The sequence below is a fragment of the Ptychodera flava genome, chromosome 8 (assembly GCF_041260155.1).
Source record: "Ptychodera flava strain L36383 chromosome 8, AS_Pfla_20210202, whole genome shotgun sequence".
In the NCBI taxonomy this organism is placed as follows: Eukaryota; Metazoa; Hemichordata; class Enteropneusta; family Ptychoderidae; genus Ptychodera; species Ptychodera flava.
The window spans coordinates 29503279-29519749 of NC_091935.1; the positions used below are offsets into that span (position 1 = coordinate 29503279).

At 36.2% G+C, this 16471-nt stretch overlaps 1 protein-coding gene across 12 annotated transcripts in view; it reads right to left on the bottom strand.

The window, feature by feature from the left end:
- LOC139138985 (polypyrimidine tract-binding protein 1-like) overlaps positions 1–16471 on the bottom strand; it is an 83994-nt gene that overhangs the window by 48902 nt on the left and 18621 nt on the right. For 2 of the 12 annotated variants that reach the window (XM_070707647.1, XM_070707644.1), the window contains exon 1: positions 3094–3268. The exons of 8 other annotated variants lie outside the window; for them this stretch is intronic. In XM_070707647.1, coding sequence (XP_070563748.1) covers positions 3094–3120 — 27 coding nt within the window. In that variant the 5' untranslated portion in view covers positions 3121–3268. Of the gene's footprint in view, positions 1–3093; positions 3269–16471 lie in introns of those variants that run through there. 2 more of the 12 variants (XM_070707653.1, XM_070707649.1) reach the window with 1 other exon arrangement.

Genomic DNA, 16471 nt, shown 5'->3' on the forward strand with positions numbered 1-16471 from the left:
TTGTGTGACTTAACCTGGGGAGTTGTTTATTGAAATTTTATTTTTATGCGGCATACCTGAGTCTCTCTTATTAACTCTCTCCAAAAGTGCACACTTTGATAGTTCAATGTACATTAAATTTTGTAGACTTCTCTCAGGTATGCTTAGTTTCTCGGAAGCAGGACCACTTTTCTGAATCAACTTGATTGTTATTGCTCACCTTGGCTGGATTTGATATCTTAAATCCAGGAAAGCAAGGAGATAAGATCCAAGCAAGGAAATGGTGCGGAAGATTTGTTATGGAGAGTATTTCTCTAAAATCCAACCCAAAAACTACATCTCTGTGATTTGACCTCAAGTAATTACCTATCATTACATTTTCTCACCCTATTTTCAAGTAGAGTCCTTAAACATGTCAACAAGTTGGTTACTGTTCTGTATGGACAGGTTCACAGGGTCAAAGAATCTTTGGCCAACAGACTAGTCAATATATGTGACATGCAAAGACAATTACACCAACACAATGCTTACATAATTTTATACCATACTTTTGGAGATCCAAAGCTCCCATCGAATGTCACTATAGCTTTGTGTGTTCCCATCTCAACCTCCCTATCATCTTATGGTTTCATCCACTTCAGTCAGCTGTCTGTTATGGTTGCCCGCATTTACTCGATACACACCAAATGAAAATATTTCATTATAGCTATTGGTTATGGTCTGTTAACATTCTGAATAGGTTTACAAACATTTCATGCTCTCACTGAAATTAACTTTGTTTTAACAATGCACTATTCTCAGGGGGACTACATGTCATTAGAACCTAGAAAATGGTCAAATAACTGCATGCCTGGTGCAAATTAAAAGAATTAAAAGGGGAAGGACTTGAATTTCTCTGAAAATTGGCAAAAGGACTGTCTCATTTACATTTACAACAAGGGCTTCTTCATAGTACGAAGACTTACAAATGTTTTCCAATCACAATGTGTGTGTATACAGTGTATATGTGTATATATGTATACAGTGTGTGTATGTGTGTGTATATATATATATATATATATATATATATATATATATATATATATATATATATATATATATATATATATATATATATATATATATATATATATATATATTAAATGGATACCTGAGCATTTTGGTTTCTTGCAACAGTGAGGTGTTAACAATGTATAAACAATGTAAATGAAAAACAATTTGTGTCTGCAGATGCTATTGTTTACATTTTTTGCCTTTACCTCCCATGCCTAGCCTGGTCTCTCCTTTTTCTAGTCCCCTTATATAAATTTGTTTACCAATATATGAAAATTAGTGCATTGATGAACTTTTAGTGTTTGGTTTTACCAAAAATTCTACAGGACCAACATTGGTGAGATGGGCTCCCATTAATTGTACACACAGCAGACAGACAACCACACAGTTCACCTGCAGACTGATGTCTGTTGACAAACAGTCTTCATCTCACAAAGGTAACATGTAATGGAGATAGAGTCACACCATGGTAATATATCTTGTCACAGTGAAAGGATGCTATAAGTCATGTCCCATACCAGCCTGTCTTCACAAAGGCTGTTACATCTCAAAAGACTGCTAATGCTTTCTACAGACAACACATAGATAGTACCCAATAAACCGACAATAGCAAGCACTTTCTTTTGTCTGCTTCTAACACTGATAGGGTGGTTTTTATCAAGAGTTCCTATGGTCATAAAGTCACTTTACCAGTTCCCCCTAACCTAGCACACCAATCATGTGATGGCAGAGCATGCAGAAATGTTGCCACAGCTTCCCACCAAGTTACCATGGCTACAGAATCTTAGCAACAACGCAGAGGAGGAAAGCGGTGAATGAGATCCCACACTGAGCACAGATGAAGAGAGTTAGGAAGAATTAATTATCAACACAGATTATTAAGATGATCTTTCTTAATCCTTGGACATCAATTTCATTATAATAACTGTTGGAGAAATCTATTGCTGGTTGCACAACTAACTGCAATGTGGTGGAATTTTACAACACAGTCTATCGCACTTGAAAATGATGGTGACAACTGTCGGAGAAACACGATAAATTGGACAATTTGGTTGCCAGGGTTTAAGTGTATGTGATATTTACTATATTGTGTATCCACAAATGTGCATAACTGACGGCTAGAAATGTGTAAAAAGTCAGTATTTCTGTCTGTGTATAACAGTTGATGTTGATTAAAAGTCATCAACATGTCCATGTAATGGAGATGGAGGCAAAGTCTTTCTTTCCAACATTGTATCGCCTATAATACAAAGATCCCCAATGACAGTTCTGGTTTTATAAATGTTGCCATACAGTCACCTTTTCACCTACACCATTAGTCTGACATCAAGTGTAGCCAAGGGTTGTGAAATCTGAAACGCCAAGTGCAAACAATGACCCACATTCACTCAATTCGCCGCGACACAACTGAAGCCCCAACCTGCCACTAATGGAAATACAACCTGCACGGTCAGAGCTGGACAGTTTCCTCCCAGGTTGGTGTGGGTGTGTCACCTTCCATTTTTTGGGGGTTGATCAAAAGGTATTGATGTGGGAATTGTGGCTCAATTTTGCAATTTTGTATGATACTGATGTCATATGGTTCAAACAAAACAAGATTTACATGCACACAGCAACACTGCTGTCCAGTTATCTTGATATACTGTCATGATACATTTGTTCACCAAGTATCATGTTCTCAGTGAAACTGTATACACACAACCACTTTCACACTGTATGTGAGAACACTGTACATATGAAAAGTGAGGTAATATTTTGATCCCCTTCAATATAAATTATGCCCGCCATTGTCAGCATTACAATCATTCCCTGATGTGTTGTTGTTTCTGAGTGAAGACATCAAAGAGGTGAAATAAACATGAACGTCCAGCGAAGCTGACGATAATGGGTGGTGCAGTGTTCACAGCTATTCTAACGTATTCTGACCTCACAGATATCATTGCACTTTGCCAGGTGCACCAACCACAGCACAATGGCTATGCATTGAAGCCTTTGTGTCCCACACTCCAAATTTAGATAAAAGTGGACGTTAAAAAAATTGAGAGAGAAAAATTCACCTACCATTTCAATGACGGTGTAGACACTCATGGCTAATTAGAGAGTCGCTGAATTTACAGCTAGCGATTCAGAGAAAAGCAGAGAAAGGCCAGGGGAGTGGACCAGCACGCTGACATAAAGTGGGCCAGATGATAAACTGTGAAGCGTTTGCCGTACCAGCACCAGCAGGGGGAAGTGTGGAAGAGAGGCTATTACGCCGATTATTTGTCTAATTTGATATGCATGTTCGCCTTTTCTAATTACAAAAATGTTGCTTGTTGGACACACAGGTGGAAACCCATTTAAGAAACAAGGGGGGGAAATAAATTGGCTACCCTGTCATGCATGCAGCATCTACTTTTATTAAGAGCTCCTTACAAAAAAAGGAATACAATACAATCTGCAAGCTGAAGGACACACAGACAATGCTATTTTGTATATGTCATTTCCCTTGTCTAGTCACTTGGATAATCTATTTATACCTAGAACAATCTAGAAACAGACTTGAACAGACCACTGTCGTATTTATTTCTAAGCCTCCCATTCATATTTTCGTGATTTTTTGGGGATGTGTAGCGTGTGGTGTTCGTTGTCAGCACACCACAAGGTATCGTGTCGAGTACCAGGTCAACAGAATCGCCTATGAATCAAAAGTGACACACCATCTGCCAGAATATGCATTGGCAGCATGCCATCAAAGGGCTTCTACTTACCCAGAATATTCAATTAAAAGTCGCTCAGTTTCTGTGCGTATGAAAATTAATGATCACGGGGACATCTTGTTGGGATATATCACCATTTGGTGGGCAAGGTCACACTTTATTGAAATTCGGACATATTAAACCCAGTGTCTTACAACTCTGATGCATCTAAAACTGATATTATAGCCTTTTACGCAACTTCTCTTCCAATCCAACTTATGTTCTACCTTTACAGACAGACATAAAATAACTTTCCAAACACATTGTTGAATTTTCTAACTTGAGCTAAAAGTTGTTGAAAACATGGCACCTTTTCTTGAATACCTCCTTTTTGGCTTTGGTTAGAATATCATACAAGTCTATTCACGTAGGGCCGTTCCCCCCTATATTACATGCGGGTTCAATTAGTAATCATGTCAATATTTACTCATTATCATATTTCGGCATTTTTTTAAATTTCTGATATTGCTCAACAAACTATCAAAAGCAGGTTGATAAAAAATAAATATATTTGCCCAGTAAAAATTTTATGTCTTTTGAATTTCACTGATTCAATAACTTTTTTATTCGTGACTATTGAATAATAGAAATTGTATTCAAACAAGTTAAATACCAGCAGAAATTTGGAAGGTAAATTTACATCCAATTTATCAAATGCAAACTGAGTACCTTTATTAGTTTTGAACAACATAACTGACTTTTCCAGTGAAATGAACTGCTGGTTACAGCAAGTTACACAAGAGTGCAAAAAATTCGTACTTCTGAGTGATAATTACTAATTCTGTTCTTTGACCTTGGCAAGTCAATGATTGATGGAAACTGATAACTCACTTTTTTTTTAAATTCACAGAATGGGGTAATTTATCTGGTTTGGTATAATGCATTGGACAGGGTGTAAAACTCTTGTATCAAATTTTGGTTACAATGAACAATGAATATGCAAATTCCTATGTTAAAAAACTTTGCATGATAGATGAGAAACAAGGCCCACCTAGCTTGACCTTTATTTCCTGGAGTGAATTGGAAACCCATCAGGTGTCTTTCGTCATGGTATTAATGTATCAGTAATGAAAAACTCACTCAGTTCAAATGATCGTGCAATCAATCATGAGTGCATTATAAATTCCCTTTGGACGTCCGAACAAAGAAAAGCTGTGTATGCAAGTGGCTGCTAAACCACAATAAAGAGAAAAAAAATTACTCCAGTAAAAAATCCTACACTGAATAATAAAAGCGTAATTTGCATAAAACCATAATTACCATAAATAATAATAACAAAATTATAATAGATCATAATTTTTGTTTAGAATATTTCTTTGTAAATGATATAATAAATAAAATTCTTGAATTTCTTTTGCAATATAATATGCCAATGTGTTTTTTTGTTATGACAATTAATTTTTGCAAACATAATTCTGTTAGATAACAGGCCAAATCAACTGGGAGCCGTTGGTGTCCCTCACTAAAGCAACCCCACAAAACCCTGGAAACAATACGTACAAATTATCACAAAACAGAGGGTTCATTTTCCCATAATAGACGTCCTGCTACCATTCTAAATAGCAGGCATGTAAAAGTAAATTTGTCCTGGTCTTTGTTGTCATGGTAATTTATTTTTAGCCAAAAATATACATAATCTGTCACGTTTTTTCTTGCATTTGTTTGTGCATAAAAAGAGCAAATACTGAATTTATTGATGGCACCAAAAATTGTTTCCTTTGTAAAGCTCTGTATTTACTACTTCAATGGGATGTTTTGTTTGTTTGTAAAATTCAAGTGAACTCAATAAATCATTTGAAAATTTCTGGAAAACAATGCATATACATTACCAAAGTCATAACATGACCTTGTCGACATATGAAAGTGGAAAAGGCCACTCCACTTGCAAAGTCTGGGAAAACTATGGACAAACCATTAGATCTTTGAAGGAGGGGTGGTCAGAAAGGCCAGTCTGTGTGAACACCTGGGGATAAACCATTAGATCCTTGGAGGAGGGGTGGTAAGAATGAGGCTGTAAATTAAGTCTGTGAAAACCTGGGGATAAACCATTAGATCCCTGGAGGAGGGGTGGTAAGAATGAGGCAACAATGTTTTCCCAGTCTTCTGAGAATTTATCTTTTTTAAGAGTAACAGAGCATTCATCCTCTTTTTTCAGAACTTGGGAGCTCTCCAGGCCTTTATGTTTTCAAGTCACAAAAATATTCTTCACAAGAGAGAGCCCATTTCAGTCTACATAATATTTTGGAGGCTGGTTTTCAAGTACTTCTGTAGATCTGAATCACCATCATGATCTGCGACTAAATTTAGCTCTATTACATTTCGCTCATAGGCATCTGACAGTCACACTTTTTGTAAAGATGAATTTACTCTCACATTTAATAATATAAAGAAGTTAAATATATCTGAATGACTAATACAGAAATCAACTCAATACAGGAATGAGAAAGTTTCGTGGAGTTACAACAGAGTAAATTTGACTCTGATTTTTTGTTCATCAGCAAGACTTTGACATTGATGGGTCAATGACCAGAGGGAGGTCAAGTTCAGAAACTCTTGAGACTGTGTGTTCAAGATAGTGCCTTAATTTTGATGGCTCCAATGATTATATTGAGAAATCCACATGTGGAGGCAACGTGTCATACATAATTATGTAAACCATGTCTCCATGTAAAATCTAGCCCTTGCTTACAGGGTCTGAGAATTCTGGGTTCCGAGAGTGCAAAAATGATAGTTTAAATTCCCAATAATATACAAGTTAGAATGCTTGACAAAATATTACAGACAGGTCAAATAAATTCTATGCAAACTGGACAGATGTGTTTGTAGCATGCCATGCCAAAAATACAAGCTCTTTGGAGGGACACAAGGAAAGGGTATGCAAACAAGATAGTGACAATGTCACTGGTCGCTCCCATATAGTTATCAAAACAAGCTAAAATCAAGCTAAAAGATTTTTTTATCACAAATAGAAACAATTCCCCCAATAAAATAAAATTATACAAATTTCACCAGAATTTGATCAAATCTTACTGACGTCACCCGTTAAAAACCTCTACACTAAGTTTCAACTCAATCGGACGTGTGGTTTCAGAGTTAAAAAAAATTTTGATCAAAAATGAAAAAAAATAGCCAAAAAATGCAAATATGCAAATTTCACCACGATTTGCCCAGATTTGAGAAAGGTCACTCCTATGCACTTCCATACCAAGTTTAAATCAATCAGACTTGTGGTTTCAGAGAAGAGATTTTGACCAAAAATGGGAGAAAATTACAAAAAAATTCATGAAAAATAGCAAGTCCAAGATACTGACCCAAGATGTGCACAATCATTTAAGATCAGCCCAAAGTACTTACATGCTAATTTTTCATCTAATCTGCTCAGTGGCTATTGAGATTTTCAATAAAATGTAAACTTGTAAACATATATACATATGGCTATGGGAGCTAACAAACGACCCAATGGTCGACAGAGCTCTGCTGTGTTATGAAGAGAGCAACGTTTTGTGACATATGTATTGATGAAGAAGGTTGAGATCTTTGATAGCTCATTTCAGGATGGCCTGACCTAAAATGGCAAAATTAGCTGCAAAAATACAAAATTGATGATTTCATCATAATTATGTATAAAAATGTATACCAAATATCAAAGCTATCACATGAGTAACTTTTGAGAAATAAATATTTTGACCAAAAACGGCAAAAACTGACCTAAAATACAAAAATTGAAGATTTCATCAAATTTCACTATATCACACTAAGAGAACCCCCAGGAACCTGTATACCAAATATCAAAGGCATCAGACAAGTAGTTTTTGAGAAACACATATTTTGACCAAAAATGGCAAAAATTGCACCAAAAATACAAAATTGCAGATTTCATCATATATTCTGTATATCATATTTAGTTTATCTGTAGGAACCTGTATACCAAATATCAAAGCTGTCAGACGAGCGGTTTTGATGAAATAAATTTTTGACCAAAAATGACAAAAAAATTCCTTAAAAATACAGATTTGCTTATTTCATCACAATTTGAACAAATCCAAGTTGGACTATCCCTAGGGACCTGTATACCAAATATCAAAGCTGTCAAACGAGCGGTTTTGATGAAATAAATTTTTGACCAAAAATGACAAAAAATTACTTACAAGCGACCTAGCGGCCGATATAGCTCCGCTGTGTTTATGTAGAGAATAACTATTTTTGACACATGTTGATGAAGAAGGAGGAAATCTTTGATAGCTCAATGCAGTGGCCAGAAAAAAGTGGCTAAAATAAGCTGCAAAAATACACAATTGAAGATTTCATCATACTTTGAATATATCACATCGGATCATCCCTAGGAACATGTCAACCAAAGCTATCTGATGAGTAGTGTTTTGAGAATAAAATTTTCTGACCAAAAATGGCAACAATTGCCCCCCCAAAATAAAAATTGCAGATTTCATCATAATTTCAAAAGATCAAATTGAGTTCATCTATAGAAACCTGTATACCAAATTTCAAAGCTGTTAGACCAGTACTTTTTGAGAAACACATATTTTGACCAAAATGGGAAAAAATTGCCACAAAATTCAAAATTGCAGATTTCATCATTATTTCAATAAATATCATGTAGTTCATCTATGGAAACCTGTATACCAAATTTCAAAGCTATCAGATGAGCAGTTGTTGAAATACACATTTTTTGACCTAAAATTAAAATTGCCCCAAAAATACAAAATTACAGATTTCAGGAGAAATTAAATATATATTACTTAGCTCATCTGTAGGAACCTGTATACCAAATTTCAAAGCTATCAGACCAGTACTTTTTGAGAAACACGTTTTTTGACCAAAAATAGCAAAAATTGCCCCAAAATTACAAAATCGCAGATTTCATCATAATTTCTACAAATATCATTAAGGTGATCTGTAGGAACCTGTATACTAAATTGCAAAGCTATCAGATGAGTACTTTTGGAAATACACATTTTTTGACCAAAAATGGCAAAAATTGCCCCAAAAATACAAAATTGCAGATTTCATCATAATTTCAATACATATCATTTAGTTCATGTGTAGGAACCTCTATACCAAATTTCAAAGCTATCAGATGAGTAGTTTTGGCAATACACATTTTTTGACCAAAAATGGCAAAAATTGCCCAAAAATACAAAATTACAGATTTCATCAGAAATTCAATATATATTACTAAGTGCATCTATAGAAACCTGTATACCAAATTTCAAAACTATCAGACCAGTACTTTTTGAGAAATACATTTTTGACCAAAAATGGCAAAAATTGCCTTAAAATGCAAATTTGCATATTTCTTCACAATTTGAACAAATCTTAAATAGATCATCCCTAGGGACATATGTACCAAATTTCAAAGCTATCTGACCGGTAGTTTTGAAGAAGAAGATTTTTAAAGATTTTTTTACCAAAAATGACAAAAATTGCCTTAAAAATACAAATATGCAAATTTCACCACGATTTGAAGAAATCTGACTGAAGTCACCATAAGTAAACTGCATATTAAATTTCAAAGCAATCGGACAAGCGGTTTGAGAAAAGAAGATTTTTTTACCAAAAACACCAAAAAATGCCCCAAAAATACAAATATGCAAATTTCACCACGATTTGGACAAACTTAAGTGAGGTCACCCCAAGTGAACTGCATATAAAATTTCAAAGCAATTGGACTTGCGGTTTCAGAGGAGAAGGCAATTGTTGACGGACGACGACGACGACGACGACGACGACGACGACGGACGACGACGGAAAATCAACCTATTTGATAAGCTCCGCGTCGCTGACAGCGGAGCTAAAAATTCCTTAAAAATACAGATTTGCTTATTTCATCACAATTTGAACAAATCCAAGTTGGGCTATCCCTAGGGACCTGTATACCAAATATCAAAGCTGTCAGACGAGCGTTTTGATGAAATAAATTTTTGACCAAAAATGACAAAAAAATTCCTTAAAAATACAGATTTGCTTATTTCATCACAATTTGAACAAATCAAAGTTGGGCTATCCCTAGGGACCTGTATACCAAATATCAAAGCTGTCAGACAAGCGGTTTTGATGAAATAAATTTTTGACCAAAAATGACAAAAAAATTCCTTAAAAATACAGATTTGCATATTTCATCACAATTTGAACAAATCCAAGTTGGGTTATCGCTAGGGACCTGTATACCAAATATCAAAGCTGTCTGACCAGCGGTTATGAAGAAGGAGATTTTTTACCAAAAACGCCTTTTTTGGCACTAATTTGCATATTTTTGGCAATGACAACTTAATTTGAACAAAATCTCATCTACAGCCCATCATCCATGTACACACCAAATATCAAGATGAAATGTGCAGAGTTTTTGATGTTGACGGACAGACATACAGACATACAGACATACAGACATTTTCCTAGCCTATAAGAATAGCTTCCATTGCCATATATACATATGGCTATGGTATGCAAACAAGATATTGTCAGGGCAGTGTTACCCATCTCAAAGTGAGCTGTTTGCATGGAGAAATAATGTCTTTGGATTGCTGTGTGAGAGAGGTGGATAGAAACAGTATGTACATGTATGTCATATAATGCGCCATTTCAGCTGATGAGAGTGCTTTTTCTGTTTTTTTTTCTTCTGTGAAGCTCTGATCAGATCTTAGCTGACCATTTTCATTTTGACTTTTTTAAAACGAAAAACATACATTTGGAGGTGACACTAATGTATAACAACCTATTTGATAAGCCCTGTATTTATATTGATGACACCAGTGCTAAGTATGTTGAAACTACTGAGTGAGCACACCTATTTTTAGTCATCACTAAATGATGTTATTAAAAGGGTAATTTCCACTGTGTGCTAGTCACTGTATCTGAGCTTTGTGCCAATGTACAACTCAGACATTACCAATTTCAGCTTCAAATTCCAAGCCATAAATTTCTTTAAAATCATGAAATAATGACTTTTGCCATAATGTACAAAATGAGACAATGTTTTCTCAGATTGCCTGCATCAATATTAGAATTGATAATATGAAGAAATATCTACAGTGGCATAGATTGATAACTTTTTGTTGAAAAGTCCTCTGCAAATATAAAATGTACCAGACTGTATTTAGCAAAACCAGCATTAGATAGTTTCAGTTTTGTCCTAATTTGTACAAGCTACAGGAATCATTTTTCAAATGCATATGACATACTAATTTCAATCAGTCTTTCTGAGAGGATCACCATAGTACATACACACCTGATCATAAAAACTGTTGATCTAGAAAGCACTAATGAAATATTCATAGCATGAGCAAATTGACAAATACAAGTATCCATTGCCATAGCAACAGGTTTGTATCTTTCAAAGTGGCAGTAGCAGGGAGGACATGATCAAGAATGATGTTTCTCAACGGAAGATTTCAATTGATGAGAAATTCACAAGTTGGAAACAGCTGTCTGCATCAACACATGGCAATTTATTAGGATTGTCTGCCATGCATCACAACACTCAAACACAGGCATCTGATTTGAGATCCGTCTCTGCAGTCAGTTTCCATACCTCATCCGGCAGAGGCATAATGGTTTTGAATACAACAATGACAATATCTGTTTTTTATGTTCCGAGTCCTATATGATCACTTCAAGTCTATAACATGTGTTGACAAATGATTGATGAGGGCGTTTTGTATGCGATGCAGTGAAAATGTTCCCTCCCAGTGGGAAAGAAGTTGAACTAAAAAAATACAAATACTTAGCACGCCATCCCTTTTTCCACAAATTTTGCAGATCCAGCAGAACCAAGAGACTTGATCAAAACAGATAAGATGTGTCTATATTTCCTGGCAATAGGAGAAAGCCATAGCAACACTGTTGCTAAGACAGATTCATTATTCGTGTTGTAAGTGTAATTTTTCTCTCTCTCAACTTAACATGCTTTACTAATGATATCCAGTCGGGCAAATATTCTTTTGTGTTTGAGTGACAATGAAGACTTGAGTTTCCTCGTGATGTGAAGGCAAAACGTGCTTTGCATGCAATATGCAAGAAGCTGGGTACAACAACCTCAGCGAGGCTGAAACCTGTGCAGTGTATTCAAGATAAAAATAACTGGCATACCCACTCTTTCCTACAACGCCATGTTTTGTTCACTCGTTGAGCTGGCACAATAGTGCCTTTGTCAATTTGTAAAAGCCAGCATTCTTACTGGGCTTAGATGGTCACGCCTTGCAGAGTATACAGGGCTTTTAGAATCGAGCATACGGGGCAGGGCTTTCAGTCTTTCACAGAGAGCAGCATTGTTGGCTTTGAACAGATGCCTTGTCAAACTTGTGTTGAATGTTGACCCAGCGATGACGTGACCGTACCAGCAACTTGGAGCCATTGAAGCAGGAAGTCAATATGTTGTGCACTGAAATGAATTGACTTGAAAATCTGACGGAATATTGTTTTTTGTATTTTATCGAGGAAGGTTTGCCGAAAGCACTATTGAAACAGACTCAATAGAGGAAACAATGTATGAATACACATTGATAAAACATCAGCAGTAATATTGATTCCATATAGAGTCAATGTCACCTGTTTGGACAACCGTTTTGAAAAAACCCTATTTCTTTTTTTTCGTTCCGGCTGGAAGTTACACTTAATCAGTTCCAGTGAAGAGATTTTGCACTGTCCATACTGTGATATCGTTTCAGATAATACACTGAGGATCAGTGATATGCCAAGCACTAGGCTATTTCACTTCCATGGTATCAACATCATGGACTTTCCAGTTATCTCAACTTGCAAGTAGAGTACTTTTATTGTGGGCACTGCCTATCAGTTACAGTGGTTCACTGGTAATTTCATCGGGGACATTCTCTTAGTACAGTGTACATCAAACTTCAAGACAACCATATTAGAGGAAAACAGGTTCTTCATCTTTTACGTTCCTGAACTTCTAAAAAATATTGAAGTAAATTATGAAGTCCCGCACAAATTATTTAGATTTTCAGTTGGGGTAAGAACTAATCGATAAAAGGGCGGGCAGGGACATTAACTGCTGTCAAACTGGATGGTTTTACCTTTTGGATGAGATGTCACAGCACTAGCCCTGAAGGCACTTTATACTGACCACATGTTGCTAGGTTCTATTCTCTTGGTGACCTTTGACCTGAAACACATGACCTTCAGGGCTATCATGCACATTTGGCTGAATCCATGGGAAAAAAATGCCCGGCTCTCAATAAACACAGACACACAGACATGTACTGAGAACAGACACATGAAAGGACATGTAGCAGGGAAACTAAAAGCTATTCACCATGTCTCCATACAAAGCGGGTAAACAACCTTGCGGAGCCACTCCACAGCATGTCCAGGCATGCATTTGCTTTACTCACTTTCCCATGAAGTCTTTTCAATGATACATGAATTTTTCATAGACTCATTTGCTAGCAAGTGTCATAGTGCATAATAACATGACATGGTGCTGAGGTCATGACCTTTGGTTTGGCTGGAACAGAAAACAACAACTACCATTGCTGTAGTATAACTGTGTGTACAAGTTTTGCGTGATCTCTGATGAGTAACATATTGAAATAACTCTGAATTAATTCTACTGTTTCTGTACAGTAACAGATAGGAGGGGCATCATGATATTAGACTCAATGAGAATTTCCCGCGTTTTTAAGCAAGTTTCCTGAAGAATTCAAAGGTTTGCTACCATGGTTACAAAAACACCCCTGAGTGCCATGTTTACACACTTGATTCCCAGCTTGTCATCCATCTTGAAATATTTGCATACAGCACGCCACTGCCATCTCTGTGACTCAAAAAACACCTGATTTTGAATTTCCTTGCAAGAAACGGTCAAAGTCACAACACAAGGTTGGCAATTATTACATAAACACATACCCATTAAGAAAATTACTTTTATTTTCTTACTTTATTTTTTTTCAACAGAGGATGTAATTTAACACTGGGGTGACATTTTATCACATCCACTGCAAAAACGATGCAATTAGCTTACGTAAACAAAGCACTGTGAAGCCCTAGCAACAAGTTGTCGTCAGTGGCTGCCAGAGCTTGATGAGGCTCATTCAAGGGAAATGTATCGTACATCTCTGAGCATCTGATAATCTTATGCCCAGCAAGTGAAGAAAGAATGAAAAAATTCAAGCCATTTTTATATTTTGCTCTGATAGTTTCTAAATATGTATATGCGCAACATAATATTTTCCCCATTTGAAATTTGACCTGCATACATGTATTGAGAGACCGGGAAGCACTGTGCAAATGCTGTTGGCTTGCCCCAATTGATCCCTCTATGCAATATTTCCAAGTTGCAGAAGTACCCAGGGCTATTGCTCAATTATCAGATGTAATTCTAGGAAGTAGGCTCTTTTTACCCTGCCCTGGTATCTAATGATTGCTACATCCATGAACCACAGCGATTAGATAACAATGAAGCAGGCCAATGAACTGATATCAGGCAGAATATTGACTGAAGTGTCAGGCCATTTCCCTGGGAGAGGAAACAGGACAGAAATTATTAACTACACGGCTTTAGTGATCGATGCCTTGCTCTTCAGTGCCTGGCAAACTTACTCACAGTCAAACAAACCCAAAGTGAATAATTAAACTGAAATGATATCCAGTTCTCTAAAGAAAGAACAAAGTTTAGCTTCTCATAGCTGACCCTTTGAATCAAAGAGTGGTATCATAATACATTTGGCAAGATCAACCCTTCACTTCCCCATCTGCCATGTCAGTGTTACAACTGATATTAAACAAAAAACTCTCTGTATTTCCACCTTCTTGGTATGGTGTGTTACTGTAGTCTTTCATTGGCCTGTAAAGTTAAAGTTTTGTTAAAATGCAACATATAGGGACGTGGTATGCCTCACTGGATTCTAACCAAAATGACTGAACATTGAGATTATGAACTTGGCAGGATAAGGGTAACAGTGCAATCCCAACTCATTCCCTGGTTTGAGGACATTCAAATCTTGCATCCATCCATATACAAGGTGTTAAAATCAAGGTTTCAGCTAATCCAGGAAGTGATGTACCAGATAATTCTTGAAAGTAGAAGAATATCAATCATTCTATCGAGCGAGATGACCTTTGTGATAAACTCAATTCTGCTCTCTCAGATTCTAAAATCTACTGTTCAATGTACTTTTTCCTCACGATAAAGGCAGTCATTGCACCAGCTGCCTTTTCCACAAATGTACTTCCAAAAACAGAACTGCAAGTCGTGGATCCACTGCCTAGCATATGTCACATACTGTACACAACACGATCTGCACTTCCCCGTACTAGAGCTGCAACAAGTATCTGATGACTATTTGACAGTTTCATACCTTTATCACCCCTATAATCAAAAGACTGCTTTTTTACTGTAACCGTAAAATTTTTATTCGATATAATTATAAAGTGTGTCATGAATAAATGAAAATTCTTCCTTGAATCTTGAGTCCGGAGTTCAGTAATCTGACTGAATAACATAATCAATCTAAAGAAAATCCATATTAAATGAATCTTGAGGCAAAATTATTGTGTCTGTGTATACAATGACAGATGTCTCACACTGAAGCAGTGTAGTAAATGAGCTAATTTACGAAAGTCATCATGTTGACAAACGAGAAACCCATGAGTGACATGGTCTAATACGGCTGTCATATCCTGCACCAATACATAAATACACAGGTCATACATGTACCTCCATATTGCGCACAGTTACTCTTGTGATGAACTCTGCTTGGAATTTCTCCGCAAGTCAGCAGAGAGTCAATCATCCAACTGACTTAGAGAAATGACTGTTTGCTGACTGAAAGCTGATCAAAGTCCTTGGTAACTCCAAAAGAATCACAAGGCCAATACATACAGCAAGTGTATGACATCTTAGTTGTTGTAGGCGCCGTACGGTGACAGGACAGGATACGCCCAGACGTTGCTGGTCATTGAGCATGTCCAGAGCATAAGTAGACAAAAATACATGCACTGAGAACTCAAAACCAGCAGTCAAATTGTACATCAAGGGTAAAAGATAGAAAGGTTATTCATTTCTCTCTTATTTGTTTACAAAAATTTTGTTTATTTTCATGGTTGACTCTTCACATTTTTCAGATATTTCACTTGCTTATCACAAAATAAACATTAAAATATGTTTTGGAGGAATTCAGATAAAAAGGAGACACAGAAATATTATCTATATTATGATCTCACATCACAGGAGGTAGCACTATGATTCATATCAAATTTGATATGAAATTTTAGAACAGATACAAGCACCAGTCTGCTATCCTAGGGACACTGACCTACTTGATACATGTGTCCTAATTAGCATATTGATTGTGACATCATGTTGATAATATCTGTCCTCATCTGCCAATCAAATTCACTCTTGTGTCCGAAAGGGCAAGGGGGTGAAAAAGTGTCGTAATCTTGCATCATGCAATGAAACAATGAATGATTCTTCCATAGGACATCCATAAGACCAGGTAGAATCCTCAATTTGCATATAAAATATGACACCAATATAAATTCACCCATGCTATCTATGTAGTTATCCTAATCACATTCAATATCTAATTACAATAATGATTTCATATGTTTGTACAAACACAGACAGTAATTTTCTTCTTTGAGCTCACACATAAAGAACACACACAAAAAACACATAAAGAGAAGAGATAACTGGGAACATCAGTCATATGAAAATATGACTT